Source organism: Watersipora subatra, chromosome 1 (genome assembly GCF_963576615.1).
Source record: "Watersipora subatra chromosome 1, tzWatSuba1.1, whole genome shotgun sequence".
NCBI classification, from domain to species: domain Eukaryota; kingdom Metazoa; phylum Bryozoa; class Gymnolaemata; order Cheilostomatida; family Watersiporidae; genus Watersipora; species Watersipora subatra.
The window spans coordinates 464,513-492,200 of record NC_088708.1 but is presented as its reverse complement, the minus strand read 5'-3'; the positions used below and the strand labels follow the sequence as shown (position 1 = coordinate 492,200).

The following is a 27,688-nucleotide window of genomic DNA, read 5'->3' as shown; positions in this document are numbered from 1 at the left end:
TGAAGCTCAGATTTTGGAGTAGCCATCTCTTTGTCAGGCAGAACTAACAGAAATTACCATCGAAAATCGCCTCATTGTTTGATTAGTATTCAATTAGATAAATTATGGCAAGATGCACTTCAATGGAAAGTAAAGGATGTTCTATACACGAACATTATTAAATATTTTCTGATATTTGCATTTTTGCCCTGATTTTAATGTAACAGTAGTATCTGCCCACAGTTGTTAAGCTACAACGCTCACTTAAAGCTCAAATGATGCCGCACACTTAGACAGCCGATTAGTTGGTGTGCACCCTGGGTTACTAACATCTTTTTCTTATTTCAGTTTCAGCCCATGTAATATCATGATCTCAATCGTACCTCAGCATCGTTAAATTCGGTTGTGATGTTGCACACTTCCAGCATGCCTTACCCTCACCACTGTATTAAACTAAACAGTTCTGTTTTTGAACAGGTAGATGTTCAGGTAGATGGTACAACTGAGTCAATCTCGATGCCTCGGTGTCAATCACACAGTAGTGTCAGTAACAATATTGGTCTGGGAGTGATTAAATGAATTACGACGCAGTGAACTTGACATAGCAAGTGTGTTAGCACAAGAAAAAATGATGACAAGTCAAAAGCTATAAATTTAACTTTTCCAGAGGTTTAAAAATCTTTTCAGTTCTGGTTTGCCTCCGAGGTAGTTCAGTATTAGTGTTCTGTCATGTTGGAGTCTGTGAACTAGCAGATACAGTAAAACCAGACGGAGACTGATGAGGCGATTTGTTTTGACACTTCTTCTGGCAAGGCGTCTGTATTGCCCTTTGCAGGTCTCTGAGATATTTCGGTGAAGAGATTCTACCGTGCGTATACACGAGCAGTGCTGCTGATTGATCTGCCTATCTAGCTGACTCTGATCCGGAAATGGCGACATCACTCTATAGAGGTTGAGTCATCACAGAACTGGTATTAGACTCAGTTTTATCTTGACCAGTATGTATTGGAAATGGTAGTACTGTGTTTTTTGTGGGAGGTTTCGGGTCTGGACCATCAACAGGCCGATGGCCATCAACTCGTACAAACCTTGTTTTGACAAAGCGGAGACCTAGTATCTGCCTTTAGTACCAACTCTTTGCCTGCTGCAGCTAACACAGTAGTAATACACTCATCCACGGCTGGATCTCGGAGGTTACTCAAGTAACAACAGTGTCTCAGGTTGTAGCGTATCCACTTGCTTCTGTACTCAGTCTCAAATGCACGCAGTTTCATCAGGCTTACTAGGAAAGTTGACTAAATAACCCATAGTATGGAGCCTTATAATGCCCCGTGTTCTATGTTCTCAACCCGAGTGTTGAACTTGGGTTGAGAACATAGTTACATACATAGTTTTTCAGTACATACATGCACATAGTTTAATTTCTATTAGCTAACGGGTGCTTGTCGGTGTACCATTGTTAATATAACCAGATCTACGGTTATGCTACCGTAATACCAGTATATTGCACCTTATATCTACAAACTCGAGTTTGTGAACTCGGGTTGTAATACTGGGCTTGCAACTCGGTTTATCAACTCGGGTTGCGAACCCGAGACACTCTAATTCGCCATACCATAGAGTTTAGTGCCCTGCTATTCAGCGGCTGAGATGACAAATAGCTTTTCTTTTTAGGCCTGTCATGGAATGATATGATATCATGGCTGCATTGATATTGCAGTTCTTTAAAGCCAGTTTTTTGAAAAGGTCTGCCATCTTCTCTCAGCATGCCCGTTAGATTGAGCACGTCTAGAGTTACTGATGTAGTGAATGATATCACATATTTTTACTAGTTTTTCAAAATACATCAGAAATAAACCGACGACCATTATGTGAGATAATAGTGTGAGGGACACCTATGAGGCATATCATCTTTTGCACAAATTGACACAGCCTCTCGGCACTAGCAGAATCCCCAAACTTCTGTGTAATCATAAATCTGCTAAATCTTTAATGATTTAATCTGCTAATCATTTAATCTGATCTGCTAATCATTTAATCTGCACCAAATCACCTTTTATTGTAATCGTAGCAAAACTGACTTGATTTAGCTATTACTTTCTGATTATTTCACATTTTAACACTTTTATATGTTTTATTTTGTTTCTAAATTTATTTGACCTGCACAAAACATTTTCTTCTTGATATGAAGTTTGAAAGTACAGTTGTTGGACAAAGTCTAAAAAACTTTACAGTTGTTATATTTTTTCTCTTAATTTATTTCAACTGCACAAAACACTTTTCGCATAATATGAAGTTGGAAAGGTAAAATGGTAACTGTTGTTATGTGTTAAATAAAATAGATTTTCTGTGCAAAGACCTTTATTACCTGGGCCTAAGTTTGTCTGTAGTTCGGCTTGTCCGGCTATAGCTATTAAAAAATTGGATTGAAGAATCCGTATCGCAGAAGATTTGATCTCAGACCCTCCCGTTGCGCAGTCCAATCACTTACCAATTAAACCACATAAGTCTGATGGATTCATTAGGCGATATATGTCGCTATATGGATGCAAATACGCTACCACTCTTCGTTATGGCCCAACGTCACGGAGAGCGATGGCGTAATTTTATGTGCGCTCGACCGTGAGAGCAAGTAGTTAGCTCTTAATAGTAAGCTTACTCAAATTAGCCATTGGCAATGCGCCAGGCTAATGGCAGGCAACAACATTACTTCTCATTGTTTATAAGCTGATTTTTAATACCCGTGCAACACCAGACATTTCGCTAGTTGTGTACAAGGATGAGATCTTCTGCAAATTTCTTATACCAAAAGCCTGCAACAATATTACACTGTCACCATGAGACGAGACTAGCCTGGTAGGATAAGATGGGCGCCCAATAAAGAGATTATATTTCTCGAGAATACTGTTGGTGGCAGACAGAGCATCTACAAAACTTTCTTCTCAAATAATTATGTGTAGCATGCATGGTCTGAGATAATAAAAAAATTAGTTTATGCCATTAATGACAAATAGTATGAAAAGTACTCAGCGGTCCCATAATAATGATCATCCCTGTAGTAAGGTTCGTTTATAAGTGAATACAGAAGGAGACACAGCCCTTCTTTGGGATTACCACATTTAACTTTCTTTCATACAACACGTTTTATGTAATTTCATGTGGAAACACATAGCAACATCGTAGATACCGACACCCTTCTTAAAGCAAATGATAGCTTTTTCTGAATAACTACCCACATTTTTTTTAAAGTTTCACATAATAAGACCAAGCTCACTGGCTTATTTGCTTTCAGCTGGCTATTTTCAGTTTTTAGCCAGACATTGACGATTCAGGAGTTTTGAAGTTATCCTTTATGTAATGTAATTGAACATGCCTGAACTCTTCACAATTCTATGGAGCACATCAGGATATAGATATAATATGTCAAAAAACCAGGATAATTTAGCACATTTTAGATTTATTGCAAACGAATAAATTGAATAGATTTACAATTTTACCTGCAATCTAATAGATTTTACTCACACATTTATATTAAAAAATTGATTCTCAACTGATTTGATTTTCTACTCTAAATGAAAACATTAGATTCAACTGATTACATGTTTTATTGTAAGGGGCTATCACATTGAATTCTACAAACAAATGATTGCCAGACTTGTCTCATGCAGTTGTTGCATGGAGATATCGGTGAAACTGGATGATAAAAGAGAAGATCTAAGCAATGTACTCGGTCCGTTTGATCAGCAGAATCATCTGGCACTTTAGGAAGAATCAATAGAAAAATATTCATTAACCAGTCAGTCAGGGAATTGATAAAAACATTAGAGGCGATTGCACTTGCACAGCTCTGTCAAGCTTTACCATATGTGACCAAAATAACCGGAGTTAGTCATTACTTCAACCATTACATTTCCAGGACGCACTCAAGACAATATTCAATCAGATACCAATCCCCTACTACATAAAGAACATGACACGGAGTCCTAAACATTTTTTCAGATGCTAATAGAAAACATGAGATACTTCCAGTTTCTCATGTAAGACTGAGTCTTTATTCTTGAAAATATTGTAAGTAGATATTCAAATCCTATCAAACCAAACCTCAGCAGGTAGTTATATAAATCCATGTACTTTCAGCATAAACCAACAAGCCTTGCAGGAATAATCAAGTGCTGGATACAAAGCTACTCGGTTATGACTACAACATACAACTCTGATATATATTCTTGTCTCGATGATCTCGGCTGCTCAGTATTTCACTATCAAAACGTTTGTATAGATTTTTGGCTATGTTCTAATCAGCATATCAGTACAGGAGAGCTTTTAAAGGTGCTCACAAATTTGTATGCACTTGTGTGTGTATGCCTTTGTGTGTATGCACTTGTGTGTGTGTGTGTGTATATGCACTTCTGTGTGTATACATTTGTGCCTGTATGCACTTGTGTGTGTATGCCTTTCTGTGAATGACCAAGCACTACATAATTTGGAAGTCTCAAAGAGAGTTCCAAATTACTTAGTGTCTTGTTCTAGATTTGTATCTAAATGTAACACAAATCTACAACATTACAAGTTGTAGTTGGATTGTCAAATATATTAATTTATATACACAGATCCATCAGAGTCCAAAAATCAACTTAAAAATAAACGATATGACAAAATAAGTTCACTGTAATAAGGGAGACTACAAAAATGTCATATATAGCATAGTAGTCATTCCCCTATACTACTTATCCATGTGTTCTGCAGTACTCCTATGTCAGAGCATCTGTCTTGTGATTCTCTGCTTTTCTGCTGGTTGGAAAAACTTTGGGAAGTATTCATATGTGTTGAGATGCATTTATAGAGCTATTCAGAGAAAATCACTCCAACCAGTTGATGTTGAGCAATGTTAAAACAACCCCCCACTAAGCAATGTTCACCAAATCTTATCACGGCCAACTAATATTTAGTAATGCTATGACCAGTCAGTATTTGGCTGTACAAACTCTGACCAACGAAGCTAACAATGTATGCGTTGCAGGTAATAGATGTATGCATTGCAGGTAATAGATGTATGCATTGCAGGTAATAGATGTATGCATTGCAGGTAATAGATGTATGCATTGCAGGTAATAGATGTATGCATTGCAGGTAATAGATGTTTAACTAGCTCATGATTTTCTAGGGATTTGATTGAGAACCAGTTCACAGTGATTGTACTCTTGTGGCTTCCCATGCGGAATCTCTGAAAAGGTTGCACGAATACTCATACAATTCTATCACAGAAGAACAGATCCTAAAGCCAAAACTTGAAGGATATAACGGTAGGTAAGTATTATTGACATGTAACTGTTGCCTTAAACATAACTGATAAAAAAGTATAAAACTCCACATTCTGACAGCTTTCTAGATGCTCATTATGTGCGGGTAGAAAGAGCTATTGAACCTTAGCGTAGTATGAGGTCGCAGGGTCGGCAGCCTGCATCGTGTAGAGCATCGGTAGGAATCGGTCAACATGAGCAAATACTTCACTCCTGCTCATGTTCTCATAGTACATAATGTCCTCGATATGTCGGGTTCCATCAAAGTATGGCAAGAGCCTGGGTAAGTAACATTTATTTTAGAAAAAATGCAATGTGACTACCAACAACTTGGAAGGTTAAAAGGTTGATCATATGGCTGCGATTTCCAGTCGTTTTGTCATGATAAATATCTCAGAGCTAATTATTTTAGATTTACGCATACTGAATTTTTCATTCTATATTCCATTGCCTAATTTAAGCACTCTAACTAAACTTTTCACAAACTTGAACCTTCCTGCAACAGAATATGACAAGCAGAATAAAAGCTGTTCAGCATTTGCTGTCAAAAAAGACCAGATTTAAAACAAGAATTCATACAGCTGCGTCTACTGAATGGACTCTTCATTTAGTAGACGCAGTAGACTCAAAAATAATATAGAACCTTTATACAAGTTGTTATGGAACTATTTTAGATGGTTTTACTAGCCTCTCGATGCACCTAAAATTGGATATAGTCGATATGAGTGTTTTAGTTTAGCAATATTAGTTGACTTGTACCAGAGTGAGTATATAGTATTATATCAGTGTTTTAGTTTAGCAATATTAGTTGACTTGTACCAGAGTGAGTATATAGTATTATAACAGTGTTTTAGTTTAGCAATATCAGTTGACTTGTACCAGAGTGAGTATATAGTATGATATGAGTGTTTTAGTGTAGCAATATCAGTTGACTTGTACCAGAGTGGGTATATAGTATTATATCAGTGTTTTAGTGTAGCAATATCAGTTGACTAGTACCAGAGTGAGTATATAGTATTATATCAGTGTTTTAGTTTAGCAATATTAGTTGACTTTTACCAGCGTGAGTATATAGTATTATATGAGTGTTTTAGTTTAGCAATATTAGTTGACTTGTACCAGAGTGAGTATATAGTAATATATCAGTGTTTTAGTGTAGCAATATCAGTTGACTTGTACCAGAGTGAGTATATAGTATTATATCAGTGTTTTAGTTTAGCAATATTAGTTGACTTTTACCAGCGTGAGTATATAGTATTATATGAGTGTTTTAGTTTAGCAATATTAGTTGACTTGTACCAGAGTGAGTATATAGTAATATATCAGTGTTTTAGTGTAGCAATATCAGTAGACTAGTACCAGAGTGAGTATATAGTATTATATCAGTGTTTTAGTTTAGCAATATCAGTTGACTTGTACCAGAGTGAGTATATAGTATGATATGAGTGTTTTAGTGTAGCAATATCAGTAGACTAGTACCAGAGTGAGTATATAGTATTATATGAATGTTTTAGTTTAGCAATATTAGTTGACTTTTACCAGAGTGAGTATATAGTATGATATGAGTGTTTTAGTTTAGCAATATCAGTTGACTTGTACCAGAGTGAGTATATAGTATTATATGAGTGTTTTAGTTTAGCAATATTAGTTGACTTGTACCAGAGTGAGTATATAGTAATATATCAGTGTTTTAGTGTAGCAATATTAGTTGACTTGTACCAGAGTGAGTATATAGTATTATATCAGTGTTTTAGTGAAGCAATATCAGTTGACTTGTACCAGAGTGAGTATATAGTATTATATCAGTGTTTTAGTTTAGCAATATCAGTTGACTTGTACCAGAGTGAGTATATAGTATGATATGAGTGTTTTAGTGTAGCAATATCAGTAAACTAGTACCAGAGTGAGTATATAGTATTATATCAGTGTTTTAGTTTAGCAATATTAGTTGACTTTTACCAGCGTGAGTATATAGTCTTATATGAGTGTTTTAGTTTAGCAATATCAGTTGACTTGTACCAGAGTGAGTATATAGTATTATATCAGTGTTTTAGTTTAGCAATATTAGTTGACTTTTACCAGAGTGAGTATACAGTATGATATGAGTGTTTTAGTTTAGCAATATTAGTTGACTTGTACCAGAGTGAGTATATAGTATGATATGAGTGTTTTAGTTTAGCAATATTAGTTGACTTGTACCAGAGTGAGTATATAGTTGATATGAGTGTTTTAGTTTAGCAATATCAGTTGACTTGTACCAGAGTGAGTATATAGTAATATATCAGTGTTTTAGTGTAGCAATATTAGTTGACTTGTACCAGAGTGAGTATATAGTATTATATCAGTGTTTTAGTGTAGCAATATCAGTTGACTTGTACCAGAGTGAGTATATAGTATTATATCAGTGTTTTAGTTTAGCAATATCAGTTGACTTGTACCAGAGTGAGTATATAGTATGATATGAGTGTTTTAGTGTAGCAATATCAGTAGACTTGTACCAGAGTGAGTATATAGTATTATATCAGTGTTTTAGTTTAGCAATATTAGTTGACTTTTACCAGCGTGAGTATATAGTATGATATGAGTGTTTTAGTTTAGCAATATCAGTTGACTTGTACCAGAGTGAGTATATAGTATTATATGAGTGTTTTAGTTTAGCAATATTAGTTGACTTGTACCAGAGTGAGTATATAGTAATATATCAGTGTTTTAGAGTAGCAATATTAGTTGACTTGTACCAGAGTGAGTATATAGTATTATATCAGTGTTTTAGTGTAGCAATATCAGTTGACTTGTACCAGAGCGAGTATATAGTATTATATCAGTGTTTTAGTTTAGCAATATCAGTTGACTTGTACCAGAGTGAGTATATAGTATGATATGAGTGTTTTAGTGTAGCAATATTAGTTGACTTTTACCAGCGTGAGTATATAGTATTATATGAGTGTTTTAGTTTAGCAATATTAGTTGACTTGTACCAGAGTGAGTATATAGTAATATATCAGTGTTTTAGTTTAGCAATATCAGTTGACTTGTACCAGAGTGAGTATATAGTATTATATCAGTGTTTTAGTTTAGCAATATTAGTTGACTTGTACCAGAGTGAGTATATAGTATGATATGAGTGTTTTAGTTTAGCAATATCAGTTGACTTGTACCAGAGTGAGTATATAGTATTATATGAGTGTTTTAGTTTAGCAATATTAGTTGACTTGTACCAGAGTGAGTATATAGTAATATATCAGTGTTTTAGTGTAGCAATATTAGTTGACTTGTACCAGAGTGAGTATATAGTATTATATCAGTGTTTTAGTGTTGCAATATCAGTTGACTTGTACCAGAGTGAGTATATAGTATTATATCAGTGTTTTAGTTTAGCAATATCAGTTGACTTGTACCAGAGTGAGTATATAGTATGATATGAGTGTTTTAGTGTAGCAATATCAGTAGACTTGTACCAGAGTGAGTATATAGTATTATATCAGTGTTTTAGTTTAGCAATATTAGTTGACTTTTACCAGCGTGAGTATATAGTATTATATGAGTGTTTTAGTTTAGCAATATTAGTTGACTTATACCAGAGTGAGTATATAGTAATATATCAGTGTTTTAGTGTAGCAATATCAGTTGACTTGTACCAGAGTGAGTATATAGTATGATATGAGTGTTTTAGTTTAGCAATATCAGTTGACTTGTACCAGAGTGAGTATATAGTATTGTATGAGTGTTTTAGTTTAGCAATATTAGTTGACTTGTACCAGAGTGAGTATATAGTAATATATCAGTGTTTTAGTGTAGCAATATCAGTTGACTTGTACCAGAGTGAGTATATAGTATGATATGAGTGTTTTAGTTTAGCAATATTAGTTGACTTTTACCAGAGTGAGTATATAGTATGATATGAGTGTTTTAGTTTAGCAATATTAGTTGACTTGTACCAGAGTGAGTATATAGTATGATATGAGTGTTTTAGTTTAGCAATATCAGTTGAGCTATACCAGAGTGAGTATAGAGTATGGGTATAGTTAGGGTATATCCTCATGTGGCTCCATAGACGTAAAATGACTTGTACCACAAAAAATGGGATAGCAAGGCTATATAGCCATTCAGAGATGTAGCTAGGGTTTATATTGTAATTTTATATGTTGCTGACATTATTTGATTAAACTGAAATGTTCATAGAGAGTTGACTGCAAAATCAACAAAAGCTTTAAACAATATCCTCTTTTATGACATAATTTCAGTGACTAATATCGGTGATTTTTGCTTTTTGATTTGATGGTGTTACGACTTTTACATTGCCTCGGAATGTTCAGAACTGCAAACAATTACAAAGAGTAGCTTACCTTAAATATCAAAAGCATAAAAATCAATTGCTGTAGCTCTTACGATTAACTACCAAATCTGCAAGGGCTAAATTCACATGAATTCGATAGAAAATATGCGTTGGGTTTTTACAGTATTATAATCTTATAAAAACAAAGTATTAGTTGATAACCTTAAGTAGGTTGGATGAACGTTACAACAAAACATTTCTACGAACACTTACAATTTCAGCAAAGACCTTGATTGAGATACAAAATAGACTTACTTTGCAAATATTGCCTCTCCTTTAGTATCAGCTATTGATGCAAGTTTCTCTCTGCCCGCGTCATTTAGTTGAGGACCTGGCAAATTAGTAAATCAGCAATAAGACACATAATACTGAAGGATAGCTTAGCAGAAATAATAGACCTAAACAACTCATGTTGTCATCACGAGTGAAGGATTCAAACTAGACTCACTATCAAACCTATGACCTATGTGACTTACATCCACTAGTGCTTACAACCTGCGTGACTTACATCCACCAGTACTTACGACCTGCGTGACTTACATTCACCAGTACTTACAACCTGCATGACTTACATCCACCAGTACTTACGACCTGCGTGACTTACGTCCACCAGTGCTTATGACCTGCATGACTTACATCCACCAGTACTTGCGACCTGCATGACTTACATCCACCAGTACTTACGACCTGCGTGACTTACATTCACCAGTACTTACAACCTGCGTGACTTACATCCACCAGTACTTACAACCTGCGTGACTTACATTCACCAGTACTTACAACCTGCGTGACTTACATCCACCAGTACTTATGACCTGCTTGACTTACATCCACCAGTACTTACGACCTGCATGACTTACATCCACCAGTACTTGCGACCTACATGACTTACATTCACCAGTACTTACAACCTGCATGACTTACATCCACCAGTACTTACGACCTGCGTGACTTACGTCCACCAGTGCTTATGACCTGCATGACTTACATCCACCAGTACTTGCGACCTGCATGACTTACATCCACCAGTACTTACAACCTGCGTGACTTGCATTCACCAGCACTTACAACCTGTGTGACTTACAACCTGCATGACTTACATTCACCAGTACTTACGACCTGCATGACTTACACCCACCAGTACTTACAACCATATTCAGTAGATTCAGCCTCGCTCACTTGTTGAGTAGATACCATCACAAAAACTTGTATAGAAACAGGAAACACGGTACGTATGAAGAAAGGGTTGATGGCGCGCAACTAAAAAGCGGATTTTAATTTCTTTGTTTTTACATGCATATTTTCTATTTGTTAAATTATGTGTAAATTTTTATTTTTCGTTGTTGATAAACATTTGAGCTGGATTTACTTTCTACATCAGATGCCCTTGAGTATACACTTTGAATGTACATGTATATGGTTTGAGTTATGACTGTTGACCGACCATTGGTTGGAACCGATCTAGGTCGTAATTCGGAAAGTGACCGTATTGAAGCTGTTATAAAACTGAAAGCTATAATGTCAGTCAAGTTTACTTCATGTTGATAAAATACTATTTTTAACTGGTAGCTCACCATACACACATACTTAAAATGTACATGGCTAGATAAAACATACACATGCTTAAAATGTACATGACTAGATAAAACATACACATACTTAAAATGTACAGGACTAGATAAAACATACACATGCTTAAAATGTACATGACTAGATAAAACATACACATACTTAAAATGTACAGGACTAGATAAAACATACACATGCTTAAAATGTACATGACTAGATAAAACATACACATGCTTAAAATGTACATGACTAGATAAAACATACACATACTTAAAATGTACATGACTAGATAAAACATACACATGCTTAAAATGTACATGACTAGATAAAACATACACATACTTAAAATGTACATGACTAGATAAAACATACACATGCTTAAAATGTACATGACTAGATAAAACATACGCATACTTAAAATGTACATGACTAGATAAAACATACACATGCTTAAAATGTACATGACTAGATAAAACATACGCATACTTAAAATGTACATGACTAGATAAGACATACACATGCTTAAAATGTACATGACTAGATAAAACATACACATACTTGAAATGTGCATGACTAGATAAAACATACGCATTACTTAAAACAGTGCCAACCTTGACCACTGTCCAGCAGATCCATGTGGCAGTAAGAAGGCTTGAGGTAGAGATAAGTGTGCAGTTGTATAAGCAGCCTACGTCGGAGCAACCAGAGCACCATTGACACCTTCAGGCTCTGTCAAAACATGATGCATAATATTGCCAGCAGAGATCAGAGTTTTTGTAACGATCTTTACACAAGCATGACCCGTTTAGATGGAACAAGTTTTAGAGTGAAAACAGTACACAGCTCTATCAGTGATTCTAAAAATGAATTATCAAATCAACTCAAATCAATTAGAAACACGAGCTAGATAAAATCTGAAACTCTTGCTGAAACCCCTTTTAATGAGAAATCAAAAGGATAAATTCCCCCAATGACGCAGTTTTAAATTGAGCAAATGATAAAAGTACATGATCCAGTTTTGGTGCAGTGACCTACCTAGTCTGATAATTTGAGAATGTAAAAGGAAATGATGTCAGCTGAAATAACTCGATGAGCAACTCAAAATTGGCCAATTCCATTATTATCTTATAAACATCTCAAATTGTTAAAACACCTTCTAAAATGTAAATGAAGCCAGTAATTTTGTGCTCATAGATATACTGTATATATATAATGTATAAATATACCGTACTAGCTGTCATGTAGAGGAATAGATAGAAAGAGATAGAGAGGAGAGAGAAATAGTGAGTTAGTGAAAGTGTTAGGAGAAAGGGGTGATGGAGCAACAGTGTACCTTTTCCTTGGGGTCATCAATAATGCTGGTGTGTTCGTCCAACTGTAATGGTAGTGAAAACTCTGACAGTACCTCGGTGAGTGTCTGAGACTGGTCTGGAAATGAGATCTCGAAGTCTTCAACTAGATGTGATTTGCTGAAATAGTAAAATCACTAAAATAAAGCTTTACAGAGCATCATCTTCACTCAGTATTACAAGTTCTACTACTTGAAAAGACTCGCAATAGTGTATGATCATCAATTGTATACGGATGATAAGTGCGAAAGAAAAATGCCTGCCTGGAGCCAGGGTTAGAGGCTAGTGTGGCGAAAGATCACAGAGGCCAGGGCCGGTTGCCAAACCGATACTGAGGTGAGCGACGTCGCGACCGCGCCCAGTTGGCAGGAGACACGACCGCCGGTGACGCTTCCGGTCGGCTACCGAGTCAAACATGCTATCGGGGAGGGAGCCAATCAAGAAGCAAGAGTCTATAAGGAACGACTGAAGCGACGATGAGCAGAGATCCCTGGCAGTATCTTGCATGTTGTTCATTGTATGCACACACCTACTTTGAATTGTTTATATTGTTGTATATATTGTCAAATATATTTCTATTGCCTTGCACTCAGTGGTTTGTTTCCTTGTGGAACAGGAAAAAAAGGAGAACACGGCAGTTTCCTTTACACTAAGATAAAGAATGCTTTATACAGGCTTTTAAACTCAAAGTATTCAACCCCAGTAGACGAGCACTCTAACAACTGCACTGACTGACCACCTTCTGACAATGTCTCACGGCCCACTAGACTGCCAGGGTACCAGTAGGTGATCATTTATCACAGTGGATGCCAATATTACCATGGCAACAGCAAACGTGGTGCAAGGTGAATTTACTAAAAGTAAATGTGGCTCTAAAGCATTCTATAGCTTGCAGGAGATCATAAGATGATTGTATTTATGCTCAATTACTAATATAAAATGTACTTGAGTCATTTGAAAAGCTATCATTTTCACATGTTCTATAACTACTAACTAACTGTATATGAGACACATTTGTGCACCAAGACTACAGGTACCACTAGACATCTATAGTGCTCTTCTAAAAAGATGACCAAGATGACTAACTGATATGTTTCCTGTCTTCATATGAATCTCTGACATTTATTACCTGCATGTAATTTCATTGTCTAGTATTTTTATCGTTCTCGTATACCTTAAAGTTACCGTGCAAAGACGTTCATTTAGTGAATTAATAACCTGCAGAAACAACAACCATTTACTACAATAAAGCTATATAAGCGTATGATAGAAAGACCCTCAAATCATAACTATAGAAGATATAGAAGGTAAAGCCTTAACTGGTCAATAACCGCATGATGACTGAAGAACTTTCAGACGTGAGCTCCAAAATCGGCTACAACGAGGATAGCTATATCTATCGAGGATAGCTATGGAGTTATATCCTCAACAAAGTTACAACATCACAACCAGTTAGAGAATTTATTCAAATACATCACTGTAAGGTTGGCAGAATTGTTTTAAACGCATACATTGGCTAAATATTCTAGAGAGAATATCCCCTAATTACTTGTAAAGATGATTCTTCTTACAAACTGGTGCAAAACTCACAGTGATGTTGGTGCATTCGGGGAAAGAACGTAAACATTAGGCTCACACAGAGGGTATATGACCGTGACTTTAGCCCAGTAGACGAGATGACTGACAAGCTTAAACACCTACAAATGAAAGGAATGGACTTGACAATCACAAGCTAGGCTGTGAGTAATCATGAATCTGTGTCATGTATGAGTGTTTTGTTGTATTGTACTACTTTTCTGTTGTCATGTACTAGTGTTCTGTTGTCATGTACTAGTGTTCTCTTGTCATGTACTAGTGTTCTGTTGTCATGTACTACTGTTCTGTTGTCATGTACTACTGTTCTGTTGTCATGTACTAGTGTTCTGTTGTCCTGTACTAATGTTCTGTTGTCATGTACTAGTGTTCTGTTGTCCTGTACTAGTGTTCTGTTGTCATGTACTAGTGTTCTACTGTCATGAGTTGGGTAGTGATAAGCTAGTCAACTGTAGCCTTCAATAATAAACTTGTATTAGACAGTATTGAGTGCCAACTCCACTGCTGCAATAGTCACTGACAGCACAACCCTACCTCATTCTATACTTGAGCTAAAGTTTTGGAAAAAGAAAATTATATGAGACTAGCAGTGAGTCTAGCGGTGAGACTAGCGGTGAGACTAGCGGTGAGACTAGCGGTGAGACTAGCGGTGAGTCTAGCGGTGAGACTAGTGGTGAGAAGCGGTGAGACTAGCGGTGAGACTAGCGGCGAGTCTAGCGGTGAGTCTAGCGGTGAGACTAACAGTGAGTCCAGCGGTGAGACTAGCGGTGAGTCCAGTGAAACAGCCCCAGGTATGTGTTCAAGAGGCTGTTTCTCAGGAACCAGATAGATTCTTGAAACCAAATATTGTTAGTGACTGAGCGGGTGGCATAATATATGCCTATAAAGTTTGGATGAAATCGGCCACCAAATTTGGAAACGCATAGTACTTACACAGACAGACACACGGATGCACAGACACACGGATGCACAGACACGCAATGACTGACAGAGTGAGATTTATCATACGTGCAGATATCACGTGTGATGACTGTGCCAACTTTATGATCGATAAACTCACTACCCAGAATTCACAAGCTATTCACAAGAATTCACCCAGCTATTTCACAAGGTGGAGAATGGCAGACATAACAAAGAGTCGACTAAAATAAGCCATACCTGTGAGAGTTCAAGGTCGCAGTCTGCAGCTAACTCTTGGAGATTTTTACCAGCAGAATTGACTTTGAGAAGTCTAACAAGGGCAGGGCTTGAGTCAATTGGCAAACTTTTGAGAAGGGATCGTGACTCCACAAGCAGGAGCATAGCGTGGTAAGGCCTGTTGATACACTCAACTGTTTATTATATTCAGTTGAAGTGAGCGGTAAATAAAGTGGAGATTAGCAGGTTAAAGACACACAAGAATATGAACGCACCGCACACACTTAGAAATAGTTTGATGAAATGTGCAAGATATCAACTCTATTTTAGATATTTCAAACCTGATAAGCTTATGTTTAATGTAATGGTATCAAAATTTTAATTATAGTACGGTAAAATGTACATAAACGATACTCAACATACAGCGTGATATTAGATAGAGTCTATATAGGCCTATATATAGATAGGCCTATATAATTAGTTATTTTATCTCTTACTCCATGACAGCATGAAAATCGGAGTAATGATTGTTGCTTTGTTAATTAAAACAACCCTGTACTATAGAAATTAATAACGTAAAACATATCGATAGTTTATGAAAATTCATTGCTATTTGTTCCTCAATACTCTGTTACTTGATCTAGCTCTTGAGGAAACACAAGTCTAGCAGATTAATTTAAGCTATGACTAGGACTATAAAACTAAGGCTATACAACTAGGACTATAGATCTAGTGCTATGCAACTAGGGCTATACATCTAGGGCTATATAGTTAGGGCTATACAAATAGGGCTATACAACTAGGGCTATACATCTAGGGCAATACATTTAGGGCTATACATCTAAGGCTATACAACTAGGGCTATACAACCAGGGCTATACAACTAGGATTATACAACTGACTACTACAGAGAAAATAATTATAGGGAGAGAGTTTTATCACATATTAGTGCATGTTATGGTATATTTCAAACATCTTATCACCATTAGTAATAGTAATATTAATAATAGTAATATTAGTAATAGTAATATTAGTAATAGTAATATTAGTAATAGTAATATCAGTAATAGTAATATTAGTGATAGTAATATTAGTAATAGTAATATTAGTAATAGTAATATTAGTAATAGTAATATTAGTAATAGTAATATTAGTAATAGTAATATTAGTAATAGTAATATTAGTAATAGTAATATTAGTAATAGTAATATCAGTAATAGTAATATCGGTAATAGTAATATCGGTAATAGTAATATCGGTAATAGTAATATTAGTAATAGTAATATTAGTGATAGTAATATTAGTAATAGTAATATTAGTAATAGTAATATTAGTAATAGTAATATTAGTAATAGTAATATCGGTAATAGTAATATCGGTAATGGTAATATCGGTAATAGTAATATCGGTAATAGTAATATCGGTAATAGTAATATCGGTAATAGTAATATCGGTAATAGTAATATCGGTAATAGTAATATCGGTAATAGTAATATCGGTAATAGTAATATTAGTAATAATAATATCAGTAATAGTAATATTAGTGATAGTAATATTAGTAATAGTAATATTAGTAATAGTAATATTAGTGATAGTAATATTAATAATAGTAATATTAGTAATAGTAATATTAGTGATAGTAATATTAGTAATAGTAATATTAGTAATAGTAATATTAATAATAGTAATATTAGTAATAGTAATATTAGTAATAGTAATATTAGTGATAGTAATATCAGTAATAGTAATATTAATAATAGTAATATTAGTAATAGTAATATCAGTAATAGTAATATCGGTAATAGTAATATCAGTAATAGTAATATCAGTAATAGTAATATTAATAATAGTAATATTAGTAATAGTAATATTAGTGATAGTAATATCAGTAATAGTAATATTAATAATAGTAATATTAGTAATAGTAATATCAGTAATAGTAATATCGGTAATAGTAATATCAGTAATAGTAATATCAGTAATAGTAATATTAATAATAGTAATATTAGTAATAGTAATATTAGTGATAGTAATATTAGTAATAGTAATATTAGTAATAGTAATATTAGTAATAGTAATATTAGTGATAGTAATATTAATAATAGTAATATTAGTAATAGTAATATCAGTAATAGTAATATCGGTAATAGTAATATCGGTAATAGTAATATTAGTAATAGTAATATCAGTAATAGTAATATTAATAATAGTAATATTAATAATAGTAATATTAGTAATAGTAATATTAGTAATAGTAATATTAATAATAGTAATATTAGTAATAGTAATATCAGTAATAGTAATATCGGTAATAGTAATATCGGTAATAGTAATATTAGTAATAGTAATATCAGTAATAGTAATATTAATAATAGTAATATTAGTAATAGTAATATTAGTAATAGTAATATTAGTGATAGTAATATTAGTAATAGTAATATTAGTAATAGTAGTATTAGTAATAGTAATATCAGTAATAGTAATATCGGTAATAGTAATATCAGTAATAGTAATATCAGTAATAGTAATATTAATAATAGTAATATTAGTAATAGTAATATTAGTGATAGTAATATTAGTAATAGTAATATTAGTAATAGTAATATTAATAATAGTAATATTAGTAATAGTAATATTAGTAATAGTAATATTAGTAATAGTAATATCAGTAATAGTAATATCAGTAATAGTAATATCGGTAATGGTAATATCGGTAATAGTAATATCGGTAATAGTAATATCGGTAATAGTAATATCAGTAATAGTAATATCAGTAATAGTAATATTAATAATAGTAATATTAGTAATAGTAATATTAGTGATAGTAATATTAGTAATAGTAATATTAGTAATAGTAATATTAATAATAGTAATATTAGTAATATCAGTAATAGTAATATCGGTAATAGTAATATCAGTAATAGTAATATCGGTAATAGTAATATCAGTAATAGTAATATCGGTAATAGTAATATCAGTAATAGTAATATCGGTAATGGTGCAAAGTTAGCCAACAGTACCTCTTCAATATTTCTTATAGCAAGTTATACCCACCTCAAAAGCTCAAGGCACCGGTCAATGTCCTCCTCCTGCAACATATTAAACAGTTAACTGACTTCAGCTACAATAGCATCACAACACGGAGAACTGTATAAAGCTTTACAGATCATGACTTTGTTCTTTACAATCCAATTCAAAGCAAAAGGCAAGGAGTTAACAAAGACAGTTGTGAAGCAAAAACCTAAAAAGATATGTATCATTCATATACAATAATATGGAGAACTGTTTTAAGTTGTTCAGTCAAGCATGAAGTGTTTTTTAACCAGAACTGCTAAACAAGGTGACAATTAATAGTAGATGTTACAGTAGCTTCTTGCGCAAATCACACAGCAACTACATGTAGCTGCTAGACTGGATTCATGAATCCTCTACAAAAGGTACAGCAGTAGAAAAGCAATCATACAACTTGTTTCCGTTGTCAGATTTCTCACGTATCTAAATGAGTGCTTGAATATTTAAACGTGGTATATTTAAACAGTACAGGTATGTCGGTTGGCGATGAAGTATTGAGCTGTATAAACAGTCTTTACATCCATACCTATATAACTTATACAACCTATATAACCTATATAACTTATACAACCTATATAATTAGAAAAGTCTCTACTCTCAGACTGTTGTCTATGGAGTCAGCCCAAATGAACCTACTTGAAGTTAGTGTTTACTATAGTCCCTTCACTCCCTTGTTATAGCTTCATTTAGTTTTGATTGAGAAATGAAGAGCATGAATGAGTTACAATAACTTATTACATTCTAACCAAACCCCAATTCTTGAGTCCAGAAAAGAGTTAGTGATTTACTTCAATTGTTTGCAGAGATTTCAAAACGAGTTGTTTTTACTTCGACACAGCTGATTTGATTAATTTCCCGTAACCATAACAATAAATTGTTGATTATGTTTGCCACACCAAATGACAACTTAGAGATTTCCAATCTTGTCAATGCCTTACACAAAACTGGGTTTTGCAAAATTTAATTCTTAATTGAGTGAAAGTTACAGACTAAAATACTAAGACTGTATTTGGGTGTTAATTATTCGTCACTGGTTTCAAGGTCAAAGTGATAAAAACATCACGAGAACCACGCAATTAAGAGCGGGTGCCTAGATGAAAGGTAGTATCAAACGCATTAGAAAAAAAGAGTTTGAGTTGAAGGCATTTAGAAAAGGGAAGGGCCTATCGTGATGTTTGAGTTGGCATTTAGAAAAAGGAAGGGCCTACCGTGATGTTTGAGTTGGCATTTAGAAAAGGGAAGGGCCTACCGTGATGTTTGAGTTGGCATTTAGAAAAAGGAAGGGCCTACCGTGATGTTTGAGTTGGCATTTAGAAAAAGGAAGGGCCTACCGTGATGTTTGAGTTGGCATTTAGAAAAAGGAAGGGCATACCGTGATGTTTGAGTTGGCATTTAGAAAAAGGAAGGGCCTACCGTGATGTTTGAGTTGGCATTTAGAAAAAGGAAGGGCCTACCGTGATGTTTGAGTTGGCATTTAGAAAAAGGAAGGGCCTACCGTGATGTTTGAGTTGGCATTTAGAAAAAGGAAGGGCCTACCGTGATGCAGAGTTGAGACTCGAATGGCAGATTGTGTGCTTTAATTGGTAAGCAGAAGTTTATCTCAGTCCAGTGGTTCATTAGCTCAAGTACAATGCCTTTCTCGGAGACCCTGCACGGAAGATAACACAAGACATCCTTCATGTCTACAACCTACGCTGGTATGAACTCAAAGCATGATAACACAAGGCACCCTTTCATATCTACAAGATCATTATATACGCAAACTTGAATATTTAATTGCAGTTGGCAACTCACGAATCAAATACTCTCTTGAGTGTATTCGGTAAAGCTAGCCCTCGATCCAACATCACTTGTGATGGGTGAGACATGGACTCCTCTATAAACAACACAAAAAGTTTGTGTAGTCATTACTAGTGATAGTACTGTATTCCTTACTAGTGATAGTACTGTATTCATTACTAGTGATAGTACTGTATTCATTACTAGTAATAGTACTGTATTCATTACTAGTGATAGTACTGTATTCATTACTAGTAATAGTACTGTATTCCTTACTAGTGATAGTACTGTATTCATTACTAGTGATAATACTGTATTCCTTACTAGTAATAGTACTGTATTCATTACTAGTGATAGTACTGTATTCATTACTAGTGATAGGACTGTATTCATTACTAGTGTTAGTACTGTATTGATTACTAGTGATAGTACTGTATTGTTACTAGTGTTAGTACTGTATTCCTTACTAGTAATAGTACTGTATGCATTACTAGTGTTAGTACTGTATTCCTTACTAGTAATAGTACTGTATTCATTACTAGTGATAGTACTGTATTCATTACTAGTGATAGTACTGTATTCATTACTAGTGTTAGTACTGTATTGATTACTAGTGATAGTACTGTATTGATTACTAGTGTTAGTACTGTATTCCTTACTAGTGATAGTACTATATTCATTACTAGTGCTAGGGCATGAAAAGGTTTTGATTATACTTAACAATTATAAATCAAAAAGATCCAATGTTCAAAGCTTGAAGATGCAATATTTATGTAATACTAAGTGAATGCTCGATGTTTCCTGGGTAATACTAGGTGAATGCCCCCTGTTTCCTGGGTAATACTAGGTGAATGCCCGATGTTTCCTGGGTAATACTAGGTGAATACCTGGTGTTTCCTGGGTAATACTAGGTGAATGCCCGATGTTTCCTGGGTAATACTAGGTGAATGCCCCCTGTTTCCTGGGTAATACTAGGTGAATGCCCTGTGTTTCCTGGGTAATACTAGGTGAATGCCCGGTGTTTCCTGGGTAATACTAGGTGAATGCCCTGTGTTTCCTGGGTAATACTAGGTGAATGCCTGGTGTTTCCTGGGTAATACTAGGTGAATGCCCGATGTTTCCTGGGTAATACTAGGTGAATGCCCGGTGTTTCCTGGGTAATACTAGGTGAATACCCGGTGTTTCCTGGGTTATACTAGGTGAATACCCGGTGTTTCCTGGGTTATACTAGGTGAATACCCGGTGTTTCCTGGGTAATACCAGGTGAATGCCCGATGTTTCCTGGGTAATACTAGGTGAATACCCCCTGTTTCCTGGGTAATACTAGGTGAATACCCGGTGTTTCCTGGGTAATACTAGGTGAATGCCTGGTGTTTCCTGGGTAATACTAGGTGAATGCCCCCTGTTTCCTGGGTAATACCAGGTGAATGCTCGATGTTTCCTGGGTAATACTAGGTGAATGCCCCCTGTTTCCTGGGTAATACTAAGTGAATGCCCGGTGTTTCCTGGGTAATACTAGGTGAATGCCCGATGTTTCCTGGGTAATACTAGGTGAATGCCTGGTGTTTCCTGGGTAATACTAGGTGAATGCCCGATGTTTCCTGGGTAATACTAGGTGAATGCCCGGTGTTTCCTGGGTAATACTAGGTGAATACCCGGTGTTTCCTGGGTTATACTAGGTGAATACCCTGTGTTTCCTGGGTAATACTAGGTGAATGCCTGGTGTTTCCTGGGTAATACTAGGTGAATGCCCGGTGTTTCCTGGGTAATACTAGGTGAATACCCTGTGTTTCCTGGGTAATACTAGGTGAATGCCTGGTGTTTCCTGGGTAATACTAGGTGAATGCCTGGTGTTTCCTGGGTAATACTAGGTGAATGCCCTGTGTTTCCTGGGTAATACTAGGTGAATGCCCGGTGTTTCCAGGGTAATATTAGGTGAATGCCCGGTGTTTCCTGGGTAATACTAGGTGAATACCCTGTGTTTCCTGGGTAATACTAGGTGAATACCTGGTGTTTCCTGGGTAATACTAGGTGAATGCCCGATGTTTCCTGGGTAATACTAGGTGAATGCCCGGTGTTTCCTGGGTAATACTAGGTGAATACCCGATGTTTCCTGGGTAATACTAGGTGAATACCCGATGTTTCCTGGGTAATATAAAAATCTTTGCACAGAAAATTTATTTATATTTAGCATATAACAACAGTTACCATTCTAACTTTCAAAGTTCATATCATGAGAAAAGTGTTTTGTTAAATTAAGAGAAAAATAAAAAAACTGTAAAAGTATATTTAAATGTAAATTATGTGATTTTAATTCGTTTCAGTGTTGGCATCATAAATCGAAAATGGCGTACAGAGTGGTATGCAAACCTATAGTAAATATCTAATGCAAACACTTCTTGGTAAAAATCATCAAAATTTTATATACATATTAAAAATTAGTAACAAAATAAAATGTTAACCTTAGTAACTATAAATACCTACAGTAACTATAGTTACCTACAGTAACTATAGTTACCTTCAGTAACTTTAGTGTATTTAGTTAGTGATTATGATCTGCAATAAAATGTAACATTACAATGTACTACGTGCAGTACGTACTGTAGGTAGTTCTTACCTTTGAGACAGACGTATAACATAAACGTTGAATTTAATTTAAATGAATTTAGCTTAGTAAACACATACTTCATCATTTATTTATTTACACATTACTTCATTAGCTTAGTAAATACAAAACTTCATCACAATAACTGCACAGACAAACACTGAGATTATATATATATGTAGGTATATAGGTATATATATAGATGAATAGAAATATCATATATGAATAGTTGTGATATATATGATAGAGAGATTTATATACACTATAATATCTACATATATATATATATATATCATACACATATATGATATATATATATATGATATATATATGATATATATATATACATTGTACCAGCTATGTATGTATACCATCTATACCGTAAGTCCTCATGCTCAAGCCGCGCGGCTTGTGCTCAAAACCAGATGACTCACGAAAGAAAAAATAATCCTCTAACAAACCACGTATGCCCACAGACCGCGGCTAATGACTGAGGTTTTGTCGTCATTGACCCCTTCAGGAGCGAGAGTGTTGAGAAGGGTTTCGCTATACCCCATCCTCTTGAATAAGAAAACAGGCTACACCAGTACATGCGAAAAGAGTTTTCTTTTACTTTCAAGTTCGAATTAAAATTCCTAAACCATTGCATCAAGAACTTACTTGCCATGTCTCAGCTAAATTTTTATTGCGCTGTTAGAGGGCTTCACGTTTATGGAAAGATGCCGGTCAAGAATGAAACAGTTTTAATAACCTATGACTGTGGTGAGTTAAACATTAGCGATAAATTCTTCTTTAGTCTGAAGTATTCCATAAACATGACCTTGAAAATAAACGAGCAGGTCGCCAAAATCCCGTACATAAAAGTGTATCATGACTGCGATTCTACGGTTATAGCGCGGAACTGAGCAGAGACCGCATTTATCGAGAAGCCGCCCTAAGCCTCACGTAAGTTTTAAAAACTTGGCTTTAGCCGCGGCCTATTACTTTGAACCAGAAGCCGCGCCCAACGACAAGCCACGCGGCTTGAGCATAAGGACTTATGGTATATATATTTCTCAAAGTATGTCTGTGTGTCGCCGTATATCTGTTGGTTTTCCGGCTATAGCTATTATTAGAACAGCGGAGCTGGACAACAATGCAGACGCAAAGTCATGGCTTACCGTCATTGGAAGCCTAGCCGTATTAACTAGCTTAGTGGAATTTTCCATAGGCAATATGCCAGGCTACTAGCTTGAAAGGTACAGTTGTTTGACAAAGTTTTAAAACCTTTACAGTTGTTTTTATTTTTTTTTAAATTTATTTCAACTACACAAAACACTTCTCTCATGAAATGTAGTTTGAAAGTAAGAATGGGAAACATTGTTATATATTAAATACAAATCAAATTTCTGTCCAAAGACGTTTTTATTACCCGGGCAACGCCGGGTGGTACAGCTAGTATATATACATATATATGTATATGGTTCATATATAACTCATTGGCAATAGGAGTTATCTCCCTTGCCCACTCTGAGCTGCCCTGATGAGGCGCCCCATCAAGCTCACATTCTTGTGTTATTGTCATGCCTTGGCATAGTACAGTGCTCCAGATGAGAAAACTTTTCAATCACACCGACCTTTTGTTGTCGTGCCTTAGCATGATACCATTGCGCTTGGCATGAAGGTGCTTTTTATCACGCTCACTTAGCCTACCTGTATTACTGCTAAGCCTTGGCATGATATCATTGTGCTCAGGAGGAGCATACTCCTCTATCACCCTCTCCATCAGCTTTCTCTCAGAGCAGAAATAGCAACACCGACCCTCTTCATGCTTAATCGCCATGGCAACCTGTTGTGACAGCTGATGATAGCAAGACTTGGTCGATTCACTCACGCTTTCCTAAAGGAGAGATAACTCCAGGTAGTCACTAAGAGACAGGAAAGATAACTCCAGCTAAACACTAAGAGACAAGAGAGATAACTCTAGCTAGTCACTAAGAGACAGGAGAGATCACTCCAGCTAGTCCCTAAGAGACAGGAGAGATAACTCCAGCTAGTCACTAAGAGACAGGAGAGATAACTCCAGCTAGTTACTAAGAGACAGGAGAGATAACTTCAGCTAATTACTAAGAGACAGGAGAGATAACTCCAGCTAGCCACTAAGAGACAGGAGAGATAACTCCAGCTAGTCACTAAGAGACAGGAGAGATAACTCCAGCTAGCCACTAAGAGACAGGAGAGATAACTCCAGCTAGTCACTAAGAGACAGGAGAGATAACTCCAGCTAGTTACTAAGAGACAGGAGAGATAACTCCAGCTAGTTACTAAGAGACAGGCTGAAATACCAGTTTTAATGTTAAATTAAAAGTGCTGAGCTATCAGCTTGAATATTAAAGTTCATAAATGAAACATACAGGAAGTGCGAAGACTACATTGACATTGGTAAGGCTGACTCCGCCAGAGTCCCGCCCTTTTTTGCGACTCGGGCAATGCTTGACAGAAACAGGATATCCAACAAATTGCACATCATCCACCTTGACATCAAATGGTTTGTTAGCGAGCTGTGTTGACTGAACAGCGAGAAAGTTGGAGAGAACCTTGTCAGAATACCTATAAAAATAGCAGAGAACTGGCTTAGAAACAGTATAGGAGTCATAGTAAAGTGTGTCCTCATGCAGGAAGGACAAGGCCAGCCAGGGATAAGCACCGAAGTACTATTAAATATGACTGTTAATATGTACCAGTAAATAAACCACAGTGCATCCAAATATTTTATTGTATATTTTTATGATATCTGTTTATTAATGAACAAAATATTATTACAATACAACATTTGTTAAATAAGGTTGAAGACCAGGCATGATATTGATAAATATAAAAGCCTCATTCTAATAGATAAAAATGAGAGATAAATAGATGAGATAAAGCAATCTAATTGTGCAGGATTGCAGTTCGATTTAAGAATACGTAGTATGAAATATGACAAATAATTATGTCACGACTAACAAATGCAAAATGACATATACTGCTAACTCTTGAAATATAGAATTCCATGCATATGGAAGCTTTATTGCTTGAAGGAAAAAAGTGAGTGAGCTGGCGCAAATTCACATCTCGGGACATATCTGGGACATATCTAGTTGCGGCGCTACGAGAATATTCTGATGTCTATCTTGCAAGGAATCTTTGTTGCAGCATTGTGAATGAGCATGCGCAAGGTTGGCTAGAGGCAGGTATGGCGAAATTATGGCCCATATAATTCAACTTTGCAAATAGCGAGCCAGAACTAAATGGAATCCAGTCCGTTAGTGTTTTATCTGATGACATTTCTACACAATTGAAGATATGTTGCAATAGATGTATTTACTCTCTAAGGGTTCGTACTAGCTGTCTACTGTCTAATGGTTATACTAGCTATGACAGCTGTCTAAGGCCTGTATTAGCTATGTCTAAGCTATAATGGTTATGCTAGCTATATCAACTGCGTAAGGGTTCGTACTAGCCATGTCTACTGCCCAAATTTTATTTTAGGTATATCATATCTCCTAGCTTAGGATTATATTAAATATAAAAGCAATATTCAAGTTTAACCAGGAATAGTTACTTCCTCAGAACTACAGAGGGTAAGATTAACTGTTTATTACGAACTACACAGAGTTAACATTCACAACTGATCTGCTAGCAACTATGTGCCAAGTAAAACACAACAAACTGTATGCGTAACATCGCACATCATGACACAGAAAAACTCTGCACTGCGAATCTGATACCATGAAAAATGAAGCAAGAGACTTATTGGGGACAGTAAGCATTGCAGTCAGTAGTGATCAGACCAAATTCACCGTGTACATACTGACAATCCAAAAATTTAAAGAAACTGATGCGAAATATATGAAGTAAATTGCATCACCTGTGTTTCAGCAAATAAAAAGAATATAATGATGAGGTTGCCATGAAATACGGGTTTATCAGTCGAAAATATTTTAATGCCAAAAGAAAGCACTAGTTAAGTGGAACAAATGTTCATTGTGAAGGTAAGGCTTTCCTTGCTATTGACCCATAAGATGAAAATTTTTCATGAAAGTTTTTTTTCAAGTTGGTAAGTAAAAGAAAGTTGAAAGGTTGAGAGATGCAAGTGTTATCTTGAAACCAAACAGGCAATGTGCTATCGCAGCATTCCTTTCATGATCAATGCTTAACAACAGAATGTTAGAATCTAGTAAAAAGCAGAGAAAGATCTGTGGCAGGTGTTTATATGAAGAAAGTGCAAAACCAATGAAAGCTTATAGGAACACAAAACCAATATAAAAATGAAACTTTGAGTGTTGCGTAATGTAGGGACGTAAGGGCCAAATGTGTTAGCAAAAGACAAACAGTACTCACGTGAGCAAACCATTTTCTCCAATACCAAAGTGCTGATGAAATCTAGAACAAGTTTGCAACTATGACATGGTGACATAACAATCATTGTTAGAACATAACCTACTGGTTAGTGAATAGAGAGATAATCTACTGGTTAGTGATTGGGGAGATACCTTAATGATGAGAAATCGCTTACTGCTGTTTGATGTGAGAAATAGCTTACTGGTTGGTGATTTCGTAGAATCTTTCAGCATTTTTCACAGCAAATTTGTTTTGTGAAGGGATTCCTGAAGATGAAAGAACAATAGTACTTGCAGAAAAGTGTTAGTGATAATTTAATGTGAACATTTGAACAATTTAATTTCCATGCACAAACGATCAGATTGAAATGGAAAAAAGCCTTGCTTTAATTAAAAAACAAACCTAATAAATGTGGTGAGTTTACCTGCTATTGCTCCATTCTCTAACTGTGTTTCTGAGCTATCACATGGGTAGCGGAATAGCAAGCTACTGATTTTGCTACCAGACACTGAGAGAATAACAGCCAGAACTTGACTTTCATTGTAACAGAATGCGTCTGGCAATTGAGGGCATGACTTCTTGGCCATAATGGCTGTCACTCATCTGA

General features: G+C 35.4%; 1 protein-coding gene across 2 annotated transcripts; it reads right to left on the bottom strand.

Annotated features, from left to right (window-relative positions):
* Positions 1-5,058: 5,058 nt before the first annotated feature.
* On the bottom strand, positions 5,059-27,688 carry LOC137402499 (GATOR1 complex protein NPRL3-like). Of its 2 annotated transcripts, XM_068089002.1 has the most exons (14): positions 27,506-27,688; positions 27,284-27,347; positions 27,082-27,123; positions 25,113-25,308; positions 24,412-24,598; positions 20,130-20,211; positions 19,872-19,983; positions 18,318-18,352; positions 15,285-15,441; positions 14,124-14,230; positions 12,518-12,653; positions 11,796-11,913; positions 9,871-9,946; positions 5,059-5,558 (listed from the first exon to the last, which is right to left on the bottom strand). In XM_068089002.1, the coding sequence occupies exons 1-14, from the start codon at positions 27,666-27,668 to the stop codon at positions 5,396-5,398; spliced, it is 1,638 nt and encodes a 545-aa protein (XP_067945103.1). In that variant the 5' UTR covers positions 27,669-27,688; the 3' UTR covers positions 5,059-5,395. The 2 variants fall into 2 exon arrangements, with proteins under 2 accessions (XP_067945103.1, XP_067945111.1); XM_068089010.1 differs by lacking the exon at positions 27,082-27,123.